A 25,456-nucleotide genomic window follows, 5' to 3' on the forward strand; every position below is an offset into this window, starting at 1 on the left:
GTGAGCCTTTCTTCTATGACTCTTTCTTTCTTCTTGGCTCAGAATTCTCTGACCGGACCCTTGCCCATGGAGGTCGGTAACATGAGCAAACTCGTGGAGCTGAATGTTTCGAATAACAGATTGTCTGGAGAAATTCCAAGTACTCTTTCCAAGTGTATAATGCTGGAGTCCCTTAGTTTGGGGGATAACTTCTTGGAAGGGAGAATTCCTCCGGCTTTGAGCACTCTAAAGAGCCTTCATTTCCTCGATCTTTCCAGAAACAATTTGTTTCTTAATGAATTGAAGGTGATCATAATGAACACCCAAGAAGTTTAAGTCTGACTCAGAGACTAAGCATGGCAATTGATATGTCATGTGCATTAGAGTATCTTCACCATCACAGCCAAGCAGCGATTGTTCCAGGTGATCTAAAGCCAAGTAATATTCTGCTTGGTCATGACATGACTGCTTGTGTGGGCGATTTTGGATTGGCAAGTTTTTTATCTGATAACCTGCCCACTATTTCTCGAACTCAAACAAGTTCAGCTGGGATAAGAGGAACTGTTGGCTATATTGCTCCTGGTAAGTAATGTCATCTTTCTCAGAAGTGTATTGATATACTCTTTGTTTTATTTATTGCAAATGCTTATGAAATTTCAACATCATATCTTTAACAATTGAACTGAAACCAACCTGAAGTTTAAACTCCTATTGCAACTAACATGATCTGTCATGATTCTTGATTGTGTATATAGAATATGGCATGGGAAGTAAGGCGTAGATTCAGGGAGATGTCTATAGCTTCGGAATTCTCTTACTAGTAATGTTTACAAAAAGGAGACCTATGGATACCATATTCGAGGATGGTTGAAATCTCCATCATTTTACCAAGGCCGCGCTGCCGGAAAGAGTGATGGAGATTGCTGAACCTTCTCTTTTATCAGAAGTTGGAGGTGATGATGACAGCACAACGGCGAGGGAAGGCAAAATCAAGGAGTATTTGGTTGCAGTACTGACAATTGGAGTTTCATGCTCAATGGAATCACCAGGGGAACGAATGGACACGAGAGATGTGGTAGCAAAATTGTGTAGAATTCGGACCAAAACTTTTCCACATTAGCAAAAGAGCAATGTCAGGAATCCAACTCCAAAACATGATTTTGGACAAAACAGTGTAAAGAGCCGTTCGATGAACATAGACCCTCATACATCTCCAAACACAATTGAGTCTGGAGTAGTGCTCTAAAGAGCCGTTAGCATAATAATGATTGTAATAAAAGAAAAGAAGGGAACGAGGAAAATGTTTTCCTCCCTTTTCTAATATACAGAAAACAGGGAAGAAAAGAGGAAACTCTCATCCCTTATCCAAGTTGTGTGAAGGTGGGGTTAAATAACTTAAATCCCATGACACATTGGCGCATTCAGTTGTAAGTATCTTCATTTTTGACAAAGTATGTAAATGGGAAGAATATTGGGTGCAGAAATTTCCCATACCTAGTTAACAAAAAAAAATTAAAAAATCCCTATACCTTCCCCATTTTTTGCCTATTAATTGAAGATTTCTTCCAAACGTAACGATGAGTCATAATTTAGTCCTTTAGCCGACCTGAGCATCCGACCCTCGTGTAGTCTTTCGGTAATGTGGGGATCACTCGATTGTGCCAGGCAGCGCATGATCCGGTATGAAAAGATGAGCATATCCTAATACGGCTCACATAGAATCGATCCCCGCAATCTAGCAATTGTAATCACGTAAAATATCCAATAATCCCTGTGTGGGCTTCGGTCCTGGACTCGGTAATCTAACCGGATCACCAGTAACCGACGCCTCATATCGGCACGGTCTATAGGATCATACAGGTGGGCCAGTGTATATCCTTCCATTCACTCGCTCGGTGCTAAGCCTCCTGTTGACACTTCGGTTAAATACCGAAGTGTGCATTCTGTTATGATATCTGGAAAGGATGTAGCATAGCAAGAGGGGACCAAGTGCGACACGTGGCGCAAAGGTTCATCGAGGCCAGGTCTGGCCATGTGCTCCGTAACCGCCTTATCCGGTGCGTCATCTGTGATGTCACCCAAGGAGGTTACCCGAGCGTATCCTTCACGCGCTAGCTTGGAGCCCAAGTAAACCTAGGTCTATAAATATAGAGGGATACTCATCTTTGAGAGGTATGCCATCTTTTCCTAACTCTAGACCTAAAACATCTCTCCTTACATCTAACTTGATCGTCGGAGGGTCACTAGGCTATTCCAGCCTTAGTGACTTGTTGCAGGCTCAGAGGCGGAGCACCAGAGCAGCGGAAGAGGAATACTAACTCAGGTCAAGGTCCCTCCTAAATCGAACCCCTACAATTGGCGACTCCGCTGGGGACCTAGCCACCCTTTCAACTTTCACCTCCCCCTTTCTGCTCCTTTCAGCGTCCAGAATCAAACATGGTTGAGATCGACGACGCCCATCACGGTGGTGCCGCCCACGGGCTCGGTTCCCTCGTGGACCATAGCCTGGCTTCCGGCGGGGCAACCGCCCTTGGAAAGACCCATGTATCCATCGGAGTTGGCGCCGAAGCGTCAGCTCCAGACGCCAGCCCATCCTCCGAGCTCCACTCCTACATCCGCCATCTTGAGCGGAAAATCGACGACTTCACGACGGTCGTGGACCGCGACAGACACGTCCGAGACGAGTTGGCGGAGATCAAGCACCTCCTCCAAATCTCCCCATCTCATTCCTCCGGGAGTCGCGGCGGAAGGAAAAACCGTCACACCCCCCCACGCAGTCACGAAGCCGGTCACCTGCTCGAGCACAGACCCCGCCCCTCAGTCAAGGATCGTCTCGAGTCACCAAGGGCGGCGGACACTCGAGCCCCAAAAGACGCATCGCACAAGGACCGTTCCCGCTCCCCTGTGCAACTTCGAAGGAGGCCATCGGCCTTTGACAGGCTCGGTGGCGGGAGCGTCTCTGCCTCCTCCACCCACTCGGTCCTAGTGGGCAGGATAGGCCGGGAATCTACCCCTAGCCTCACAAGGGCAGCCAGGGGGGATGACGGCCTTGTCGAGATCCAGACTCGAGGATACCGCGAGCGCCTGAAGGGCCCCCGACCTAGAAGTCCCATCGTCTCGCACCCCGGCGGCGCACACAGCAGGAGCCCAGTCACCGAGCGCCTCGAGCCCTCTGCTCGGGACAGCTACCGCCATCACCGCCAAGAGCGTTTTTCCAGAAGATCGGTTAGTATTGTTCCAAAGAGAAAGGAACATGAACGATTGGACAAACTTGTCCCCAAGAAGCGTACAACGACCGAGTGTCCAGACGGCCTTGACCGTTCGATCCGACCTCATCGCGACGCACGACTTACACGACTCACGACCTCTCCCTTTACGAGAGAGATCGACTCGGTTACCCCTCCCAAAGGATTCACCCAACCCAAATTTGCCAAATATGACGGCAAGACCGAGGCGTACACTCATCTGGTCCAGTATAAAACTGTCATGTCTCTGTTTCTTCGGAATGAGCCCTCGGACGATGCCTTTTTGTGCAAAGTGTTTCCTGCAAGCCTCAGCAACCTGGGCCTCACCTGGTTCAATCAACTCCCGGCTCGGTCAATCTCCTCATTCGATTCCCTCTGTGATGCCTTCATGGCCCGGTTCGTAACAAGCAACAAGCACGAGAAGGAGATCGACTCCCTCTTAGCCCTCCGTAAGAGGAACGACGAAATGCTTCGGCAGTACGCCGGCCGTTACTGGGAACTATTCAATGAGATAGAGGGTTGTGACGGCGTCATCTCTGCCCGAGGATTCAAGCTCGGTCTAACCTCCCAGGACGAGCAAGTCTACGACGACCTTGCCTGCCATAAGCCAAACTCCATGAAGGACCTTATGACACGAATTGAGGGCTGGTGTCAGCTCATCGAATCCAAAGCAGAGAGAGGCATCGGGAAGCCCATGAGTTCAAAAGCGTTAAACACCTCGGTATCCATTCCGGCTCCCGCACCTGTCCCAACACTGAAGAAAAAGGTCAACACAATCAAGCAGTCGCCGAGGAGGGGACCTAAGCCAAGCGATTTCAACGCTGAAAAAACCGTTTTCACCATTCCCATCTACCGGATCATCGACCAAGTGAAGGACCAGCCATTTTTCTCCTTCCCAAATCAAAAGCTAGGAACCGAGAATGGGAAAATCAAGAATCCCATCGTCCGATGCACTTACCACAGCGAACAAGGTCACTTCACCACAGCATGCAAGCCCTTCAAGGCCTACTTGGAACAGCTTGTTGTGGGTGGCCACCTCGGCAACTTCATCGATCACGAGAAGACGACGGCTCGGGCACAACGGACTGAAACAAATGCCGAGGAAGAGGTCCAGACAATCCACGTCATACACGGTCCCTTGAACCCCGAGGCCGCTCGCGTCATCCGGGCCGAGTTGAATGAAGCCTCCTCCTCCAAGCAGGTCATGTTAGTCGGTCCCGAACCAAAGCGCCCCAGAATCGATGACGGTTCCAAATGGACGATAACGTTTACTGAGAAGGATCTCGACCGCGTCCAACTTCCCCACAACGACGCCCTCGTGGTCACGCTACGCATCGGAACTTTCAACGTCCGTCGCGTCCTCGTAGACCAGGGCAACTCGGCCGAAGTCATGTACTACTCTCTGTTCAAGGATCTGAAGATTCCCGACACCGACCTCCGTCCGTCCGAAGTTCCTCTTATCGGCTTCAACGGAGCTCCTGTCTGGCCCATCGGTATGATCACTCTTCCTGTCCGCGCCGGCTCGGTAACTCTTCAAACGGAATTTGTGGTAGTTGACGTCCCTGGCCCTTACAACGCAATTGTCGGTCGAACTTGGCTGCTGTAGGTGGATAAATTCAAGTAGTGCTCTGAACAGCACTGGAATGCAGCGGCTTCACGTGCCTCTTGAACGTAACCCTAATTCGTCAGAGAAACCCTTATCCTGCAAAACAGACAAGGAGTGAGCGCACCTTTGCCTCTCGTGGCAAAGGCCCTCCGATGCCTTTGTTAGTATTTCGTACTAATGATCAAACCCTAATTATCAGTAGGAAAGCAATAAGAATGCAGTGTATTGCGTACCTTTCACCTTTAGGTTTACCTCATATTTATAGATTTATGGATGCTTGCTGTCCAAGCATCCATGTTGCCATAGGATTCCTAACTCGTATAGGAAACCCAGGATATCAAGGAGTCTCGTTTCCTTTATCAGTTTATGGAAAAGAGTCCTTTTAGGAATCTTTTCCTTTAAGAGCCGAACATCCCATATTCGTTGGGTATCTTTCTCAGATCCTATATTCTTGGGATCTTTATCCCTTTATGGGATATGACTACTCTGGAACCTTCCAGAATGTTCCCTCAAATAGTACTTCTCTCTCTGTTCGGCCATCTCATGGCCGAACAGATGGCCTGGACCAATTACCTCACGTGTTACTGGTCCTGAGGAAATAATTTGAACCATATCCTTTGTAAGGAGCTTTCCTCCTGTTCGGCTCTCTCTTGCCGAACAAGTTTCTATGAACAGTGGCATCTCATGTCACTTTTCTTGTATTTGGTCCTAATAACATCTCATGTTATTGTACCGAGAATCGTACAACCTCTCTGGACTATTGACTTCTCATATCAGTGGTCCACAGTGCGTTGACCCTCAGTTGACCATGCTCGGGCTCATTTTGCACCTGTTCGGGAATACCTCCCTACAATTGCTCCCCAGCTTTGCTCGTTTATATTTTACTCAGATGACGAGTAAAGCTTTTAAGCGAACAAATTCACTTTGTTTCTGCACCTTATTTCACATATTGGTGCAATATTTCACCACTTTGCTTAAGAAAAAATCATCTTTTCTTGTGGCCGTCACAGGCTTTTAGCCCTAACCTTTACACGCGTCGATCATCGTATTGCGTTCCATTAAATACGAGCTGACGTGTTTATGGGAAAACGGAACGCTCAAACGGCGTCTGGTATGACGTTTCACGTACGCCACCCACTTTTGGGGTATTTTTGGGTTTTCGTCCCATTTTTCAAAACACCCCAATCTTCCCCTTAGACTCCCTCTGCAGAAGAAAAAACTGTTCAAGCGTTCGCCCGCCATTGAAGCTCTGTTCATCGTCTCAAGACCTCTCCTTTTAAGGATTCCATCGACTATTCTCGTAAGTCATCATTTCTTCTTCTTACAACTCCATTTCTCTAGTGGATTGTTTTCAACCGCAGTTTAGGGTTTCATTGTCCCCATTGTTTTACACTTCGTAGAATTCCAAAATCCTATCTGGTAATGGGTAGATTTCGTAGGCACTGTAGTACTCCTCAAGCCATGGCTAGTTTCAGATCTCGATATGGGATTCCTGACAACGTAGCTACTGTTTTGGCTCCTGAGGATGCCATTCGTGAAAGCTTCGATTTTGACACCCTTCATATTCCAGTAGTAGCCGTCGTTGAAGGCGGAGTTAGGTTTCCCCTAGCCCCTCTGCTCCGCCAAGTCTTAGCGTATTACAGGCTTTCGCCAATGCAGGTTTCTGCTAATTTCTTCAGGGTAGTTATGGGCATAAATACCTTAAACCAAATGTTAGGGACTTCGCTAGGCCTGTATGATATTCACCATCTATACAGTATTTCCAGAACTGGGGATGCCCTTACTTATTATCTAAAAAGTAGGGATTCTAGAAAAAAGCTAGTCCTTGAACTCCCTGACTCTGCTCGAGGGGATGACGACGACTTCCTGATTGTCACGGGCAACTTCGAACCCAGAGATGAGGACGGCCAAGTGATTGGTTTTCATGCCCCTCACATATTCGGGAGCCCACGTTAGTGCTTTTCCCTAATTTCATATGTGTTGTCCTTTTTCATAGGAAGAGCTTTTTCGTGCTTCTAATTTCGTTGTGCCTTTTGTTTTCAGCATCAAATATCAACCGTGGTTATAACATTATAACCCCTCAAGTTCACGTAGCTGATATCAGACGAGCACTTGCATTCAACGGCGAAGGGACATACCTTGCAGGCCGAGCAAGAGCAGCCCAAGTACTTCTCAGCTACAAAGCTTCATATGGTGGGTTTATTGATCGGCGAACCCGAGCAGCTGATAATCCTGCAGTAGCTGGTCCTTCAAGACCAGTTCCCGAACAAGAAGAGAGGCGTTCCCAGACTCCTCCAATCTCTGACGAGCCTATCCCCCTTGCTGAGGAAGCTTCCAGTTCCACATCCAACTCGTCTTCCAGCGGCCGTACCTTCTCAACTTCAGAGATGAACCGGCCAATTGACTTGGGCAGCCTCCTCACCATTCCTGGTAGAGGTCGTGGTCGGGGCCAAAATGTTCAAGGTCGTGGTCGTCGCCTCCAAACTCAAACAGATGCTCCCCCTGGATTTTCCCTTGAAGAGATTGAAACCCTTCACCGTGAAAAACGTCAACGAGTGGAGGAAACTCAAGAAAGACCCCCTACATCCTCCTCATCTCCTGCTCCCCTCTGGGCTCCTCCATTCTCACACGGGAGCCGAGCTATCACTGTTCGGGACAGTGTTGAGTCAGAAGGCACTGCCCTTGCCTTGTCTCAAGCTTTTCTGCTGCCAGGAGATATGCAGAAGGAGGTGGCAAGCTCGCCTGACAACCTTCTAAGCTCATTCATGTCTCACAATGCCAAGGTAAAAAGTTCGCTTTTGTAAATCATAGCATACCATAGCATTTGGTTTCCATGTTTAACTATTTTGATCGTTCCAGGTGATGCAAAAAATGGTGGCTATGGCTCAAAAGCTTAGCCAGTCTGAGCCTCAACGTGTCAAGCTTGCAAGTGAGAATACCAAGCTTCAACGTACCATCATTAGGCTCGAGAAAGAAAGGAACCAAGCCTTGGCAGTGGCAGATGGGCTAAAGGGACAACTGAAGGGGGCGGAGGACAGTCTTGCTCAAACTTTGAAGGAGCTTGAGACGACCCAGACTGAAGCCAAAGCTGCTTTTGAGAAAGGATATAATGAAGGAATCAAGATTGCCACGGAGAGCTATACTAGCCAAATGCCTGGGATACAAGACCAAGTCTGGGTGGCCTCTTGGACAGCTTGCCTTGCCAAGGCTGAGATTCCTGAATCATCTCCTCTATGGACCAACATTGAACTACCCAGTGCTGCTAGTCAAGAGGAGGATGTTGCTGAGGAGACAAATGATGAGCAGGAGGTGACCGTGTCTGCTGAGCAACCTGTGTCTGAAGTGGAGCCTCAAGTTAATATGACCAATCCTGGCCAAAAGGAAGTTAGTGATGGTCAACTTGGAGATGAAAATCCCATAGAAGAGCTGGCTGCTCCAGTAGCTCCTATAATTACTCCTGCAGCTGTCCAAGATCTCACAGAAGATGAATGAGCTCTGCCTTTCTTCACATCTGTTTTTGAATTATTCCTGTCAAGATACCTTGTCCACATGTTGCTGATATGGATGTTTTAAGATGTTTTAAGTATTTCGAACTTAATTCGTTTCACGTATTTAAAATTTTCACGTACTTTTATGCATATATGCGTATGCTTCCAAGTTTTACGTACTTCTCGTTTAAGTTTCACGTACTTTAAACGTTTAAGTTTCACGTACTTATATGTTTGAAATTTACACAAGTATTTCGAACTTGTGTTGCAACTTTTAAGTGTCACGTACTTAGAACAATCTCTCAAGTATTTCGTACTTGTTCGTACTTGCGTTCTTTCAAGTGTCACGTACTTTAAAGTATCACGTACTTAGAACAATCTCTCAAGTATTTCGTACTTGTTTGAAGTTCACACAAGTGTTTCGAACTTGTGTTCAAGTATCACGTACTTAAAAGGATATCCTATACCCTGCTCCCCAATACGAATGAGGGAAACCAATGTCGTGATTTCGTATTCAAAACAAATACCAAGAAAACAGCAGTCTAGACAAAAAAAACGTAACTTCATTTATAAACTGTAAAACCCAAGAGGGCGTTACTCGTATCCCTTGTAAAAATAACAAAACTAGAACACAAGAGAGTTTTATTCGTAACTCCCACACAATCACGATGTGCATAAAGAAAAATTATATAAAAAACTTTCTTAGATTATGGACATTCCAAGGTCTTGGCACTGGGTTCCCATCCAAGTCTGCCAATCGATAAGCCCCAATGCCTGCGATTTCTGTAACTCGATATGGGCCTTCCCAATTTGCCCCCAGCTTTCCCTCATTAGCCACTTTAGTATTGCCGAGCACTTTTCGTAGCACAAGGTTTCCAACACCAAACTCTCGTGGGTGTACATTCTTGTTATAACCTTTGATGAGCTGCTCTTGGTATGAGGCCAAGTGCACCAAGGCCCGTTCTCGTCGTTCCTCGGCAAAGTCTAGCTCAATCTCCAAGGCTTTGTCATTTCCTCCACTTTCAACCAAAGTGGTCCTGTTGGTCGGCAGACCTATTTCTAATGGAATAACAGCCTCTGTTCCATATGCTAATGAATAGGGGGTCTCTCCCGTAGACCGCCTAGGCGTTGTTCGGTATGCCCATAGGACCAATGGCAATTCATCGGGCCATTTCCCCTTTGCTTTATCCAAACGTTTCTTAATCCCATCAAGGATTGTTTTGTTCGAAGCCTCTGCTTGTCCGTTGCTCTGAGGGTAAGCTGGAGTTGAATAATAATTTCTTATCCCATACTGGGCACAGAAAGTTTTGAATTTCCTCTGAAATTGCGATCCATTGTCTGTAATCAACGAATAGGGTACCCCAAAGCGAGTTATGATGCTTTTCCACACAAACCTTTCTATCATAGGTTCAGTAATCTTGGCCAACGGCTCAGCCTCAATCCATTTAGTGAAGTAATCTGTTGCAACTAATAGGAATTTTCGATTCCCAGTTGCTTTGTGTAGTGGACCCACTATGTCCATTCCCTATTGAGCAAACGGCCAAGGACTTGTCAGTGGCACCAGGTCCTCGGCTGGTGTTCGAATCATTGGTGAAAATTTCTGACACTTCTCACAAATTTTTACGTACACCTTAGCATCTTCTTGCATGTACGGCCACCAATACCCTTGGGTGATTGCTCGGTGGGCTATGGACCGACCACCAGCATGGCTTCCACAAGTCCCCTCGTGAATTTCGTGGAGGAACTTTTGCACCATCTCAGGATGCACACAAAGCAAGTAGGGTCCTGTAAAAGACTTCCTATATAGTTTTCCCTCTGGGGATAACCAGAACCGAGCAGATTTGGTCCTGATTTTATGTGCCTCCTTTTTGTCCAAAGGAAGTACTTCATCTCGTAAAAACTCCACTATTGGGTCCATCCAACTTGGTCCTTGGCTCACGTCCAAGACCATCTCTACACTTCTGCCAATGCTCGGCTCAGCCAAATATTCTACGGCTATTTTTCTTCTAAACTCAGATGGCACAGCTGCAGCTAACCATGCCAATGAATCTGCATGAGCATTCTTTCCAGAACTTATCTGTTCAATATACACTCTTTCGAAGGTATCGAGCAGATCTCTGGTCACCTGTACATATGCCGCCATCTTCTCGCTCCGGGTTTCATATTGCCCGGACAGTTGATGGACCACGAGCTGTGAGTCAGAATACACCCTAACTCGTTTAGCTTTTAGGATTTTTGCACTTCTCAAACCAGCTAAGAGTGCCTCATACTCTGCCACATTATTTGACGCACTGAACCCTAGCCGAACAGATAATTCTAACATTGACCCTTCAGGGGGCAAAAGCACAACTCCAATTCCTGAACCGGTGTTGCAAGCTGATCCATCAACAAACAGCTTCCATTCCAGGGGATCTTGTTCAGCTAATGCCTGTTTCTTCGTTACAGGAGACTTTGCTTCACACTCCTTTCTCGTAGGAGGCAGAGGTGCAACCGCAGGTGAGAACTCTGCCACAAAATCTGCCAACACCTGGCCTTTGATTGCTGTGCGCGGCTGATAGTCGATGTCATACTGGCTCAACTCAACGGACCAAGTTGAGATCCTTCCCGAGAAATCTGCCTTTCGGAGCAGTGATTTTAATGGGAACTCAGTGTAGACCACAACTTTATGGCTCTGGAAATAATGTGGCAATTTTCTAGTTGCTGTCTTTAGTGCTAGGACCAGTTTCTCGAGGGGCAAATACCTTGTTTCGGCATCTAACAAAGTTTTGCTCACATAATAAACTGGGATTTGCTCGGATCCCTTATCTCTTAAAAGTACTGCACTTACAGCATGCTCAGAAACAGCTAAGTATAAAATCAGAGACTCACCTGTTTCTGGAGTCGAAAGAAGGGGAGGAGAGGCCAAATATCCCTTTAGATCCTGAAAGGCTTGTTCACATTCTGCTCCCCATTCGAACCCTTCCCTTTTCTTCAATAACTGAAAGAAAGGTCTGCACTTGTCACTTGATCGGCTAATAAATCGATTAAGAGCTGCTGCCATCCCTGTTAATCGTTGGACTTCTTTCGTTGTCCGAGGGCTTTCCAGATTCTGTAAGGCTTTTATCTGGTCGGGATTTGCCTCTATTCCCCTTAGAGTTACAAGATGGCCCAAAAACTTTCCAGAGCCGACTCCAAACGCACACTTCGAGGCGTTGAGTTTCAACTTGTATTTCCTCAAAATCTCGAAAGCTTCTCTCAAATCTGCTATATGGCCTTGCCCAGATTTACTCTTTACCACCATGTCATCTATGTAAACCTCCATAGTTTTGCCGAGCAATTTTCTAAACATGATGGTCGCCAGTCTCTGATACGTTGCCCCTGCATTCTTCAATCCAAAAGGCATGACATTATAACAGTACAACCCTCGTGGTGTAATGAAAGACGTCTTCTCCTGATCTGGCCCAAACATTGCAATTTGATGGTATCCTCGATATGCATCGAGAAAACTCATCCGTCCATATCCCGCCGTTGCATCAACCAACTGGTCAATCCTTGGAAGAGGAAAACTATCTTTAGGACACGCCTTGTTTAAATCTGTGAAGTCGACACATACGCGCCATTTTCCGTTCTTTTTCTTGACGACAACAGTATTCGATAGCCATTCTGGATAATAAACTTCCCTTATTGCCTTGGCTTCCAACAAGTGATCCACTTCTTCGATTACAGCGTCAACGTGCTGTACGGCTGCCCTTCGTTTCTTTTGAATGACCGGTTTGTGCTGTGGATCTATATTCAAGTGATGGCAAATAACATCTGCATTTACCCCAGGCATCTCCTCTGGTGTCCAAGCAAATACATCGACATAAGTTTTCAAGAAACTTATTAATTCATTTTCTTCCCTTTCTGGCAACGATTCCCCAATTAGAAAATACTTATCTGGATCAGTCTCGTTGATCAGTGTTTTCTTCAAATCCTCAACTACCCTCTCGGTTGGGTCTTTTCCAATATCCTCAATGGTCGGCAGATCCGGAATTTCCACGGTATTAACATGGTGGGCATTATGGACTCTTTTAATGATGGAAACCAAACATTGTTGAGCTATCTTTTGGTTACCTTTGATGTGCTCAATCCCATTAGACCCTGGGAACTTTACCATCTGATGGAAAGTTGAAGAGACTGCCCTCATCTTGTGCAACCATGTCCTTCCTATAATCACGTTATAGGAAGACGGTACATCCACCACTAAGAAGTCGGTTCGCAGCACCACCGTCCCAGCCCGAACAGGCAGAGTTACTTTGCCTAACGGCCAAACTGCTCCTGCTCCAAATCCGACCAATGGAGTTACTGATTGTACCAAATCTTCTTGTGTGAGCCCCAGTTTCTTGAACGCATCGTAGTATAGCACTTCGGTGCAACTTCCTGAATCCACCAGGATTCTCTCCATATCATATTCCCCAACTCGTAGGGTTATGACCAAAGCATCATTGTGAGGTACCTGGACTCCTCCCAGATCTTCATCAGTAAAAACTATGCCTTCGTTGCTTGCCCCTTCGTTGCGACCTCTTTTCTTCCCCAACTGCATCACATGTTGGTTATGTTTTACTTGCCTCTGAAGCAATCTCACCTCATTTCTCGTATAAGGTTCGGCTAATCCATGTATCATATGGATTACCCCTTTTGGATTTTGTTCGTAATCCAATTCCATTGCTTTGTCTTTATCCTTGGAATCCTCTTGGATAAATTCTTTGAGGTAACCTCGTGAGACCAAATCATCAAGATGTCGTTTAAACATCTCACAGTCCTCTGTCATGTGACCCCAATCCTTATGGTAACTGCAGTGCTGATTCGTAGCACGTTTTGCATCTTTATTCCCACCAAGAGTTGGGGGCCATTTGAAGTATGGTTGATTCTTTATTCGATAAAGAATCCTGTAAATGGGTTCTTTCCAAACCGTGTTTATTGAAAAGAATGACTTGGGATCCGGAGCTTGTTTATCCTTGTACTGCTCTTTCTTCGCCTGCCCATAGTCTTTCCTTTCACGATAAGTTTTGGGCTCTGGCTTGTCAACTTTCTTTATAGGCCCCTTCGCTTGCTCGGCGGCCAACTTTCCATCCTCTCGTAGGATGTCATCCTCGTTCCTGGCGTGCTGCTCAATCCTTTCCATTAATTTTGCCAATGTCTGCACGGGACTCATGTTTAGAGATTTACGCAGTTCCCCCCGAACAGGTAAGCCCGTTTTGAACGTGGCTATAGCGTATTCTTCACTACATCCTTCAATTTCGTTGAAGGTTTCCCAGTACTTCTTTGCATAAGTTCTGATCGGCTCGTCCTCTCCTTGTTTCATAAAAGAAAGACTCTCAAAGGTTTTGGGAGCTTTCCTGCTCGTCAAGAACCGTGCAGTGAATTCCTCGGCCAATTGCACCCATGTCCGGATGGAGCGCGAGCCCAGTTTGTGGAACCAGGACAGAGCAACCTTCCCCAAACTCGACGGGAACATTTTGCACATGATTGCATCATCCCCTTCATGCATAAACATCGCTTGCTGGTAATGCTGTATATGGGCCACGGGATCAGCGTTTGTCTCGTAGAGGATGAATGTCCCGTGCTTTACCCTGGTCGGCAATCTAGCCTCCTGTAACTTTCTTGCAAAAGGGGAGGATGCTATATTCTGCAGTGCTTTCCGTGCTGCTTCCCGTGCAGTCATGGCTTCATCCTCTGGTCCTTTCTTGGATCTAGTTCGTTCCCAATCGGAATCAGGCCTCTCGTACCTGTCCCTATGATGTTTTCTACTCCCTTCTTCTTCGGGGGTAGAACTCCGACCTCTGCTTCTCCTCTTTCTTGGAGATATCCTCCTTCGCTCGGGTGTTCGGATCCTGCTCCTCCCTTTTCGTGGAGAAGTTTTACGTCGCCTCGGGGTCAGACTTCTGCTTCTGCTCCTCCTTCCTCGTGAAGGAGCCTTTTGGTACTGTACCAAAGCGTATTCACTGTCTTTAGAATTTCTTCGAGATAGTCCAGAGTCTTCCGGATGTTCTCTGATTCTCTCTAATTCTCTGATCTCATGTTCTCGTTTTTTGATCAAACGAGCATATTCCTCGATTTCTTGTCTCTTCTTATCAAGAACGTCTTCGCTACGGTATATACTCCTGGAGTGTGCAATCGATTCATCCCCTCGATGGGATTTAGTCCTTCTCGTGGACTTCGATGCCGTCTCTCCATCTCTATTTCTGGAGTTGCCATGGATAGTAAGGGGGTGGCCCTTACTCGTGGTCTTTTTATGTCCTCCTTCGGGCTTTCTCGGAGCCCCGGGTGGAGACTTATCCCCTCCTCCAATTAGCACATCCTTCGGGTCGTGTGGCGTTGCTGGCTCTACTTCCACCATGGTCGTATTTCAAAGGGAACTCTTTCGTTTCCCACAGACGGCGCCAATTGTAGGTGGATAAATTCAAGTAGTGCTCTGAACAGCACTGGAATGCAGCGGCTTCACGTGCCTCTTGAACGTAACCCTAATTCGTCAGAGAAACCCTTATCCTGCAAAACAGACAAGGAGTGAGCGCACCTTTGCCTCTCGTGGCAAAGGCCCTCCGATGCCTTTGTTAGTATTTCGTACTAATGATCAAACCCTAATTATCAGTAGGAAAGCAATAAGAATGCAGTGTATTGCGTACCTTTCACCTCTAGGTTTACCTCATATTTATAGATTTATGGATGCTTGCTGTCCAAGCATCCATGTTGCCATAGGATTCCTAACTCGTATAGGAAACCCAGGATATCAAGGAGTCTCGTTTCCTTTATCAGTTTATGGAAAAGAGTCCTTTTAGGAATCTTTTCCTTTAAGAGCCGAACATCCCATATTCGTTGGGTATCTTTCTCAGATCCTATATTCTTGGGATCTTTATCCCTTTATGGGATATGACTACTCTGGAACCTTCCAGAATGTTCCCTCAAATAGTACTTCTCTCTCTGTTCGGCCATCTCATGGCCGAACAGATGGCCTGGACCAATTACCTCACGTGTTACTGGTCCTGAGGAAATAATTTGAACCATATCCTTTGTAAGGAGCTTTCCTCCTGTTCGGCTCTCTCTTGCCGAACAAGTTTCTATGAACAGTGGCATCTCATGTCACTTTTCTTGTATTTGGTCCTAATAACATCTCATGTTATTGTACCGAGAATCGTACAACCTCTCTGGACTATTGACTTCTCATATCAGTGGTCCACAGTGCGTTGACCCTCAGTTGACCATGCTCGGGCTCATTTTGCACCTGTTCGGGAATACCTCCCTACAGCTGCATAAGCTTAAAGCGATTGCCTCCACCTACCACCAAGTGGTTCGTTTCATTGGCACTCACGGGCACCAGGAAGACTTGTACGGAGACCAGACCGTGGCTAAGCAGTGCTACGTCAACGCCGTTCGAAGTAACAAACAGACCTCCCGGGTGAATCTCATTGAAGCCCCCGAGGCCCCAGTTTTGGAGGACGTCGGTAGAACCCCCGACGACAAAACCGCTGAAGACGTGGCCACCATCCCAATAACCGAAGACGGCTCCCGTTTCTTCCTTGTCAGTTCCTCACTTAGTGACACTGATCGGAATGAGACGGTAGCTTTTCTCAACCGAAACATTGAAGTGTTCGCCTGGACCCCATATGAGATGCCCGGGCTCGACCCCTCTTTCATCTGCCACGAGCTCAACATCGACAAAGCCAAATGACCGGTTGTACAGAAGGCACGACGTTCCTCTCCTATTCACTCCGAGGCCGTCATAGAAGAAGTCAACCGACTCCTGAACGCAGGGGCAATCAGAGAGGTCCAGTATCCCAAGTGGCTGGCCAACACAGTCGTAGTCAAGAAAAAGAACGGCAAATGGTGTGTCTGCGTCGACTACTCAAACCTCAACGACGCCTGCCCAAAGGACTTCTTTCCTCTTCCCTGTATCGACCAGCTCGTCGACGCCACCTTCGGACACGAGCGACTCAGCTTCTTGAATGCATACCGAGGCTATCACCAGATCGCCATGAGCGAAGGCGACATCGAGAACACCGCCTTCATTACCCCCCACGGGATCTTCGGTTACCTTGTCATGCCCTTCGGTCTAAAAAATGCCGGGGCAACTTTCCAGCGAATGATAACCAAGATGTTCGAGCGATTGCTAGGCGACACTATGCTGGCGTACATTGACGACATGGTGGTCAAAAGTTTGCGCGCCAGTGATCATCTAACTCACCTCGCCGAAGTCTTTGAGATACTCAAGAACCACAAGCTCCGCCTCAATGCCGAGAAATGCGTCTTAGGCGTTAGCTCCGGCAAATTTCTTGGCCACCTCGTCTCCCGACGCGGTATTGAGGCCGATCCTTCCCAGATTCGCGCTATTGATCAGCTTTCGGCTCCCCACAACAAACGCGATGTTCAGCGTCTAACCGGCATGGCCGCAGCCCTGAATCGGTTTATAAGTCGTTCCTCGGACAAATGTCAGCCATTCTTCGCACTACTCAAGGGCAGCCGACGAAGCTTCAACTGGACAGAAGACTGTGACCGGGCCCTCCAGCGACTAAAGGACTATCTTTCCATGGCTCCACTCCTCGTCACTCCTCAGAACCAGGAGGACTTGTTCCTCTACTTAGCTGTCTCTTCGCACGCTGTAAGCTTGGTGCTCGTCCGACAAGAGGGCCGGGAGCACCAGCCAATTTATTACTCCAGCAAAACCATGACTCCCGCCGAGACGCGTTACCTCCCCCTGGAGAAGCTCGTGCTCGCCCTCATCTTAGCCTCCTGAAAGCTTGCCCCGTACTTCCAGTTGCATCGCATCATCATCTTGACCGAGTTCCCCCTCAAATCTCTTCTCCAGAAGGCCGATCTCTCCAACCGGATCTCACAATGGGCCGTTGAGCTTGCAAATTTTGAAATCTACTTTCAGCCTCGGACAGCAATAAAGGCTCAGGTGCTAGCCGACTTCATCGCCGAGCTTACACCGCCCAACATATCCGCTTCGGCACCCACACCGAGCACCGAGGCAGTACTCCAGGCCAACCCTAGCACAGCATGGCAGCTTTTTCATGGAGATATTTGGAAAATGTACGTCGATGGCGCCTCCAACAGCCGAGGCGCAGGTGCAGGTGTCGTTCTTCTCTCACCCTTCGGTGTCTTGCACGAAAGTTCATTCTCCATCAACTTCCCAACCTCTAACAACGAGGCCAAATATGAAACATTGATCTCCGGACTCAAAACTGCCGAGGCCATTGGCATCGAAGAGCTCGTGGTTTACAGCAATTCCCAATTGGTAGTTAACCAACTCTCCGAGGAATATGAAGCTCGGGATGACTGCATGCGTACTTACCTCAGCACCGCAATCCAACTCATTAAACGCTTCAACGCAATCAGAGTCAAGCATATTTCCAGGGAATAGAATGCCCACGCTGACGCCCTTGCAGGGCTCGCTTCGGCATTCTCATGTACCGAACACCGCTCCATTTCTTTCAATTCTATTGACAAACTCAGTTTTGAGCTCGAAGATCTACAAAAGGAAGTACTCAACATAGAGCTTGGCCCGAGCTGGATGGATGAAATCGTCCTTTACCTGAGGGATGACTCCCTTCCCACTGACAAAAAGGAGGCTCACCGACTCCGAAACAAAGCCGCTCTCTTCTGGCTCAATCCCAACGGCAAGCTTTACCGAAGATCATTTACCGGGCCATACTTATTGGTTGCGCACCCACATCAAGTTCCGGGCATCATCGAAGAGCTCCACGCCGGCGACAGCGGTTGTCACTCCGATGGACGGTCACTTGCCCACCGAGCCATCACTCAGGGGTATTGGTGGCCGACAATGAAGAAGGATTCTGAAGAGTTCGTCAAGCGTTGCAAAAAGTGTCAGATGTTCGCTCCCATTATCCATCAGCCGGCCCGGGACCTTAGCCCACTCACCAGCCCCTGGCCCTTCTCCCAATGGGGTATGGATATCGTTGGAAAGCTCCTAGTCGCTCCGGGTGGATTCAAGTTCCTCCTAACCGCAACCGATTATTTCTCAAAATGGGTCGAGGCTGAGCCCCTGGTTACCATTGAAGAAACAGACGTCATCCGCTTCGTATGGCGAAACATCATCTCTCGCTTCGGTGTGCCGATCGCCATAATTACTGACAATGGAAGGCAGTTTACAGGGCAAAAGTACCGGGCCCTGCTTGACGAATACGGTATAAAATGGGGCACATCCACTCCAGCTTACCCCCAGGGCAACGGACAGGCCGAGGCTGCAAACAAGGCAATTTCATCTGGACTTAAGTGACGACTCGAGTCACGACGAGGAAAGTGGGCCGAAGAGCTACCCAGGGTACTCTAGGGCTACCGTACGACACCTAGGCGATCCACCGGTCGCACTCCTTTCTCCTTGGCATTCGGAATGGAGGCGGTCATCCCTCTCCAAGTCGGGCTCCCAACAATGCGTACAGAAAACTTCAATGAGTCAGTCAACAACAACAGCATTGCTTCGGACCTCGACTTAGCCGAAGAAGAGCGGGACAACGCAAAGATTAAGCTCGCTTCATACCAACAGGAGGTTGCAAAAGGTTACAACCGAAGCGTCCGCCTTAGGTTATTCAAGCCTGACGATCTCGTTTGGAAAAAGGTGGTGGAGAAATCCAAAAAGAGAAAGCTAATGCCCAATTGGGAGGGCCCCTACCGAGTTCTCAAGCACCTCGGATCAGGAAATTACAAACTGGAGAAGTTGGATGGTTCCCCCATTGCTAAAACATGGAATGCAAACAACTTGAAGAAGTTCTACGGATAGTCCTCGGTTACCGAAGCCCGCTTAGTCATTATTATGTTGCAATTTCTTTTCAAAAGTTTGGAAGGCAATTTGCTTATGTATTGGTAGCACTCTAAGTTTGAATGAGAATTCCTTCTTTGGCACTATTCGTACAATAAGTCTGACTGTTTAAATCACTTACTCGGTCCGTTCTCGCCCGGACCGTTTTATACCGACTTCAGGGATATTGTTCTCCCATAGGTGATACTCTCGGACAAAATTCCCACCAAGTCGCCCAGGCCCCTCCGGTCGTCTGGATTTCTGGTCACTCGCTCTAAGGATACTCGGCCTCCCCCCGAGCCCCTTATACCGACCCACCAGAAGATTTCCACTGCTCGGACTCGCTGCGTCACGAACCTATGGCACAAGCCATCCCCCTTCGTGACCCCGGCCCACGTCCCCTAGCAGTAATACCATCTCGCGTCTACTCGCTAGGTTCATTTCTATTAACAAGCAGGGGCTTCGGATCAAGTCCCTTTCTTGATTAAACATCTTTTTATGATTCGCAAAACGCTTCGGTTACTGCTTCAGTTAAACCTGTTTCTACAAACTTTTAAAGTCTAACCGAAGCAGGGGCATCATAACCCAAGGAGCAAACCAATCATACAAACATTTCAAAGATGACATTCAAGAAAACAAAGCATTATGAGGTTTCAGCAACAATCCATGAACAAAAAAGTTACTGCTTCAATATCAAATATTTACAAACTCTGGAACGGCAAACTCCAAATGTGTGGAGCCGTCCAGTCAAAAGTTGCAGAATCAAAAGACATGAAATCTCAAAAGTAAAAGAAAAAAGAAGACTATCCTAAGAGTGAGCTAGGTGGTCAGGCTGGTCCTCGGGCGCAGGGGCATTTGGATCGGCTTGGTTCTCGGGGCCCTGGTCCTCAGACGCAGCCTCCACCACCTCCTCCTCCTCTGGTAGGATGAGCTCCTCGGGAGGCACCTCGGGAAGGGTTCGGAGATCAGAATCTTCAGGGAGATTGAGCCTCATCACTAAGGCTTCATGGCCATACCGAAGGCCGTCCAAGAAACGGTCCCGGTGCAGCTCAGCCTCAATCTCCCGAATCTGCTTTTTGTACTCTACTCCGGCTGCGTCCCAACCTTCATCGTAGCCTCCCTTCCTGGCGAAGTCAACCTCTGTGGCCCAGGTGACTTGCAGTGTGTTGGCATCCTCCTTGGCCTTGACGGCTCTGGTCTCTGCTTCCACCCTCTCCCTGTCGCACCGTTTGAAGTCCGCCAGGTAGAGCTCGTAAGTCTCCCGAGCCAGCTTCTGGTCTTCCTCCTTCCGAGCTAGCTCCCGAGCAAGCTTCTCGGTCTTTTGCTCCTGCGCCTTGCACCGGTCGTTGATAGCCAACACCCGAGCTCCCGCCTGCAAACAAAAAAAAGAGAAGAAATTCAACAAGTGCAAACTCAGATTGAAGAGAACGGGACTTAAACCATTAACTCACATTGAAAAGGGCCTGAGCTATCTCGGCCGTGACGTCCTCGGTCAAGCCAGAGACAGCCCGGGCATCCCTCAGAAGGATGCTTCCTCGGAGCATCCCGAAGGCCACGCCAAAGTTCTTGACACTGTCGGCGTGGTGGATCGGGCGGCCAGCGAAGTGACGGAACTCCGGAGCCCAGGGGAGCTCCCTCGGGTTAACCCACTCGGCACCCTCCTCCCCGGCGTTCCCGGCTCCTCCGCCCTGCTCCTCCTCCTCGGGGATTACGATTGTTTCCTGACCTCCTCCTCGGCCATCCCTTCGGTCCTCGAACCGCGGTCTCTTCTCTGGGGGCTCTTAGGGGGAAGCAGAAGGTGCCCTCGAAGTCCCGGCACCAGGAGTACCGGGGACTGTCCCCCTGCCCCGACCAGCCAGCCTCCAGCGCCTCAGGTTCAGCACTTCGCGAGTTCCAGGGCCCATCATTCCCTCGCTCAGCCCGGTTCTCTCTGGGGTCTCACGATCAACCTCCTGGCGAATGACTCCCCGAGGTGCTGATGTGCTGCCCTCGGCTTCGTTCTCCCCGCCTGTCCTCTCCCCTCTTCCCACACCTCTTTCGGTCCTACCTCCTCGGCCTCGCCCTCGGCCTGCCCTCGGAACCCCCTGCTGCCTCGGTTTCTTCTTTAAGAAGCTCGTATAAGTTGGGACGTACCCGAGCAGTTCCGGAGCGTACCGATTGGTGATGGGAATGCCGTAGGCCGCTGTAATTCGGGCCCGGTCAGCTCTCTCCCGAAGCTGTTGAACGATTCCCTCGGCTGCAAGGCAAAATCAAAACAAGGGATCAATACAAAATACGCAGGGCATAACGAAAACATACGAAACATTTACCGAAGAGTAAATTCTACCAACCAGGAGCCCCGGTTCCAAATTGCACTCTGGTAGTGGTATCAACATTCTCTCCGGGCCCGAACATAAAATTGCCGGTCACCGATATGTATATGTTTGCCCACTCCTCGGAGTCGGGGAGACGATCGACAAGGAACGTGTCGTACCCCGTTCTGCACGAGAGGTAGTAGCGGTTGCTCTCTCGGTTGACTCCCAGGAGGTACACGCCGAAGAGCTCCTCGACCCCAAAGGTCAAGTTGAACTACCTCCTCAGCTTAATAATGCTTGTGATGATTCGGTAGGAGTTTACCGTAAGCTGGGAGGAGGTAAGGGAAACAGTTCGGAGAACTCGTCAGACAAATTGGTGAAAGGAGAATCTGATCCCTCCCTCAGTGACTGCCATCAAAGGAAAAATCAATTCCCCCGGTCAGTGAGGAAGGGTCTTGGGGTTGTTATCTGGAAGCAGCCGGACCTCTACGTCCGAAGGGATGCTGTAAACCCTTCTGAACTCAGCGAGGGCAGCCGGGGTCCCGTTAAAATATTGGTTCAAGTAAGGACACGGCCTCATCAGCCTCCTTCGTCCCCGAACCTCCTCAAGGGCATCGGCGAATGGGCCCGGTCCGTGGCCCGAAGTACTTGGGACTTCCATCTCCCGAGGAGCGAAGGTTGTTGCGGGGCGTGAAGCTCTAAGAGGGTCTGAAGGCTCGATGACGTCCAATGGGATTCGGTAAACGGCCTGGGCATGACACTCCTCAAAACTTTCCTCAAGATCGGCAGAAAGGGAGCTACTGGTACTGTCCGAGGAGACTTCAATGACCATTCGCCCCTACCTAGCAAGAAAAGACGTGCAAAAACCCGTTAGCTATATGCTCAGGGAAAAGCAACATGACCTAGCAAATAGGGGCGAAATGGTCATCGCTCCTCGGTAAGTTTCTGGGGACCTCTCCCCGAGAAAGGTCCCCGAGGCCGGTGGTCGTTTCTATGGTCTCGGGTTGAAGATTGGCCTCGGGAAGAATGTGGGCCTCGGGTTGAATATGGAGCTCGGGAAAACTAAGAGCAGCGCTAGAAAAGCCCAGCGCCGCCGTAGGATGAACAGCGGCCAGCGGCGGCACAGCCACAATGCATGAGGAATGTGGATTAAAGGGAAGAAGAACTTCTAAAAAACAATCAAAACATGAAAACCAGCAACTTAAGATCGTCATACCTGAATTTCGTGTCGAGATCCGCGTCCAAAACGCTCGAAATCTCGATTGAAAGCTGGGATCAGATGGCGGCGGCGGTTCGACTTCAGAAGCGGAGGAAGAGGTGATGGTCTCACCTCTGTCTCTTCTATTTATAATGGGAGAGATGGAGGACTGCGCGGGAAACGAGGCGTCGTGCACCGAGCCGTTAGATCATCGACACGTGTTATCATCGGACGGCTAGTATCAAGGAGCCTGCGCCGAGGACAGGCGGCGGGTTTTCAGACCTTAAGGGTAATGACGCGTGTCACCGAAGCGACGTTTCGTACCAATCAACTGACATGGCACGTGCCGAGACAGCCTTTCTGTTCTGAGACCTCGGCATCTGCTGACACGTGGCTCTCGTCTCTGACACAGGCAAAACGGGATCTACCGAGGCAGGCTTACTCTCCGGTGGTTCTCTAAGAAAAGGTCCGAGGCCTGATATTTCGTATGATGAGGTTAAGACCCTGAAGCAGGGATACAAGGCTCCAGGGACTTGAGGGGCTATTGTGTGGGCTTCGGTCCTGGACTCGGTAATCTAACCGGATCACCAGTAACCGAGGCCTCATATCGGCACGGTCTATAGGATCATACAGGTTGGCCAGTGTATATCCTTCCATTCACTCGCTCGGTGCCAAGCCTCCTGTTGACACTTTGGTTAAATACCAAAGTGTGCATTCTGTTATGATATCTGGAAAGGATGTAGCATAGCAAGAGGGGACCAAGTGCGACACGTGGCGCAAAGGTTCATCGAGGCCAGGTCTGGCCATGTGCTCCGTAACCGCCTTATCCGGTGCGTCATCTGTGATGTCACCCGAGGAGGTTACCCGAGCGTATCCTTCACGCGCTAGCTTGGAGCCCAAGTAAACCTAGGTCTATAAATATAGAGGGATACTCATCTTTGAGAGGTATGCCATCTTTCCCTAACTCTAGACCTAAAAACATCTCTCCTTACATCTAACTTGATCGTCGGAGGGTCACTAGGCTATTCCAGCCTTAGTGACTTGTTGCAGGCTCAGAGGCGGAGTAGCAGAGCAGCGGAAGAGGAATACTAACTCAGGTCAAGGTCCCTCTTAAATCGAACCCCTACAATCCCTACCACAGACACTATATATTTATGTATCTATACGTCTCAATGTCATGTTAAGAAGGTGCACACTCTATAACCCTAATTTCAGAGTTCCTATACACTTCTATCTCCTTCGACTAACTTGATCATCGGAGAGTCTCTGGTGCCGAAAACACTGTCGGTCCTTGGATGGTTTGAAGGTTTCACAGGGATTGTTTTGGCCAGATGGAATGAGTTTCTTGCAAAACTCAAAACTTATTGCAGAATTATCCACTTCGATCGTTCTTGAAAGTTTAAGTGAAACTTATTTCGGTATTTCTTGCAAAACTCAAAACTACTGTAAAACAGATTTTAGCACCAGTTAACAAGATATCAGGGAGCATACCAGAAGGAATCACAAGTTTAGTCGGCCTTACAAGATTGGATATTGCCGAAAACTTGATCACCGGTGAAATTCCTGCGGGAATAGGCAAACTTCAACGACTGCAGGTACTTAGCCTGTACGGTAAAATAATTTCAGGGGCAGTTCCTGAAAAAATTGAGAACTTTACAAAACTGCAGCAATTATATTTGTTCAGAAATTACTTGAGTGGAAACATTCCTCCAAGTTTGGGAAATTGTAACCAACTTGAGCTTCTACAACTGTCCGGCAACAACTTGACTGGTTTCATACCAAAGGAAGTCGTAAGCCTCTCTTCTATTACTCTTTCTATTGACTTATCGCAGAATTCTCTGACCGGACCCTTGCCCATGGAGGTCAGTAACATGAGCAAACTCGTGGAGCTGAATATTTCGAATAACAGATTGTTTGGAGAAATTCCAAGTACTCTTTCCAAGTGTATAATGCTAGAGTCCCATAGTTTGGGGGATAATTTCTTGGGAGGGACAATTCCTCTGGCTTTGAGAGCTCTAAAGAGCCTTCATTTCCTCGATCTTTCCAGAAACAAATTGTCAGGTCCGATTCCGGGGTAATTGCAGAATTTCACTCTTCTGCAATATCTCAATTTGTCTTACAATAACCTCGATGGTGAGATGCCACAACAAGGGGTTTTCAAAAACATAAGTGTGTTTTCAATTATTGGGAACAGTCAACTCTGCAGAGGCATGAAGAGTTTGGGACTTCCTTATTGTCCAATACCTGTAACAAAGAACAGAGGAACAACTCTTGCCATCAAAATAGAAATTCCAGTAGCTATTTCGTGTTCAGTTCTTTGGGCATTTTTGTTGGGCTGTTCTTGCAGGAACAAGAGACCGGATAGCAACCCTTCGATCATGTTGCCAACAGATGAGCCGTTTAGACAAGTTTCTTACTCAGAGCTTGTCCAAGCAACTAACCAGTTCTCATCAGCTAACTTGATTGGTGAGGGACACTTTGGTTTTGTCTACAAAGGGGTTCTAGGAAGCGAAGCAATGGCTATAGCAGTGAAGGTACTCAAACTTAGAGAGAAAGGAGCTTAGAAGAGTTTTATGGCTGAATGCAATGCGTTGAGAAATATTCGACACCAGAACCTTGTCAAGATAATCACTACATGCTCAAGTATTGATTCCAAAGGGGAGGATTTCAAGGCACTAATTTTCGAATTCATGCCCAACGGAAGCCTTGAGGAGTGGCTGCACCAAAGTGAAGGTGATCAGAATGAACACCCAAGAGGTTTAAGTCTGACTCAGAGACTAAGCATAGCAATTGATATGGCATCTGCACTAGAGTATCTTCACCATCACTGCCACGTAGCGATTGTTCACGGTGATCTGATGCCAAGTAATAT

The 25,456-nt window shown here is 48.2% G+C and overlaps 1 protein-coding gene across 1 annotated transcript in view; it reads left to right on the plus strand.

Moving 5' to 3' along the window:
- The first annotated feature begins 310 nt into the window (after positions 1 to 310).
- The window catches only part of LOC131314329 (putative receptor-like protein kinase At3g47110), a 30,923-nt gene continuing 5,777 nt past the window's right edge, over positions 311 to 25,456 (plus strand). The window contains exon 1 of the mRNA XM_058342879.1: positions 311 to 561. Within this exon, the coding sequence (XP_058198862.1) occupies positions 336 to 561 (226 nt within the window). The 5' untranslated portion in view covers positions 311 to 335. The remainder of the gene's footprint in view (positions 562 to 25,456) is intronic.

Source organism: Rhododendron vialii, chromosome 13a (genome assembly GCF_030253575.1).
Source record: "Rhododendron vialii isolate Sample 1 chromosome 13a, ASM3025357v1".
Classification (NCBI taxonomy): Eukaryota; Viridiplantae; Streptophyta; class Magnoliopsida; order Ericales; family Ericaceae; genus Rhododendron; species Rhododendron vialii.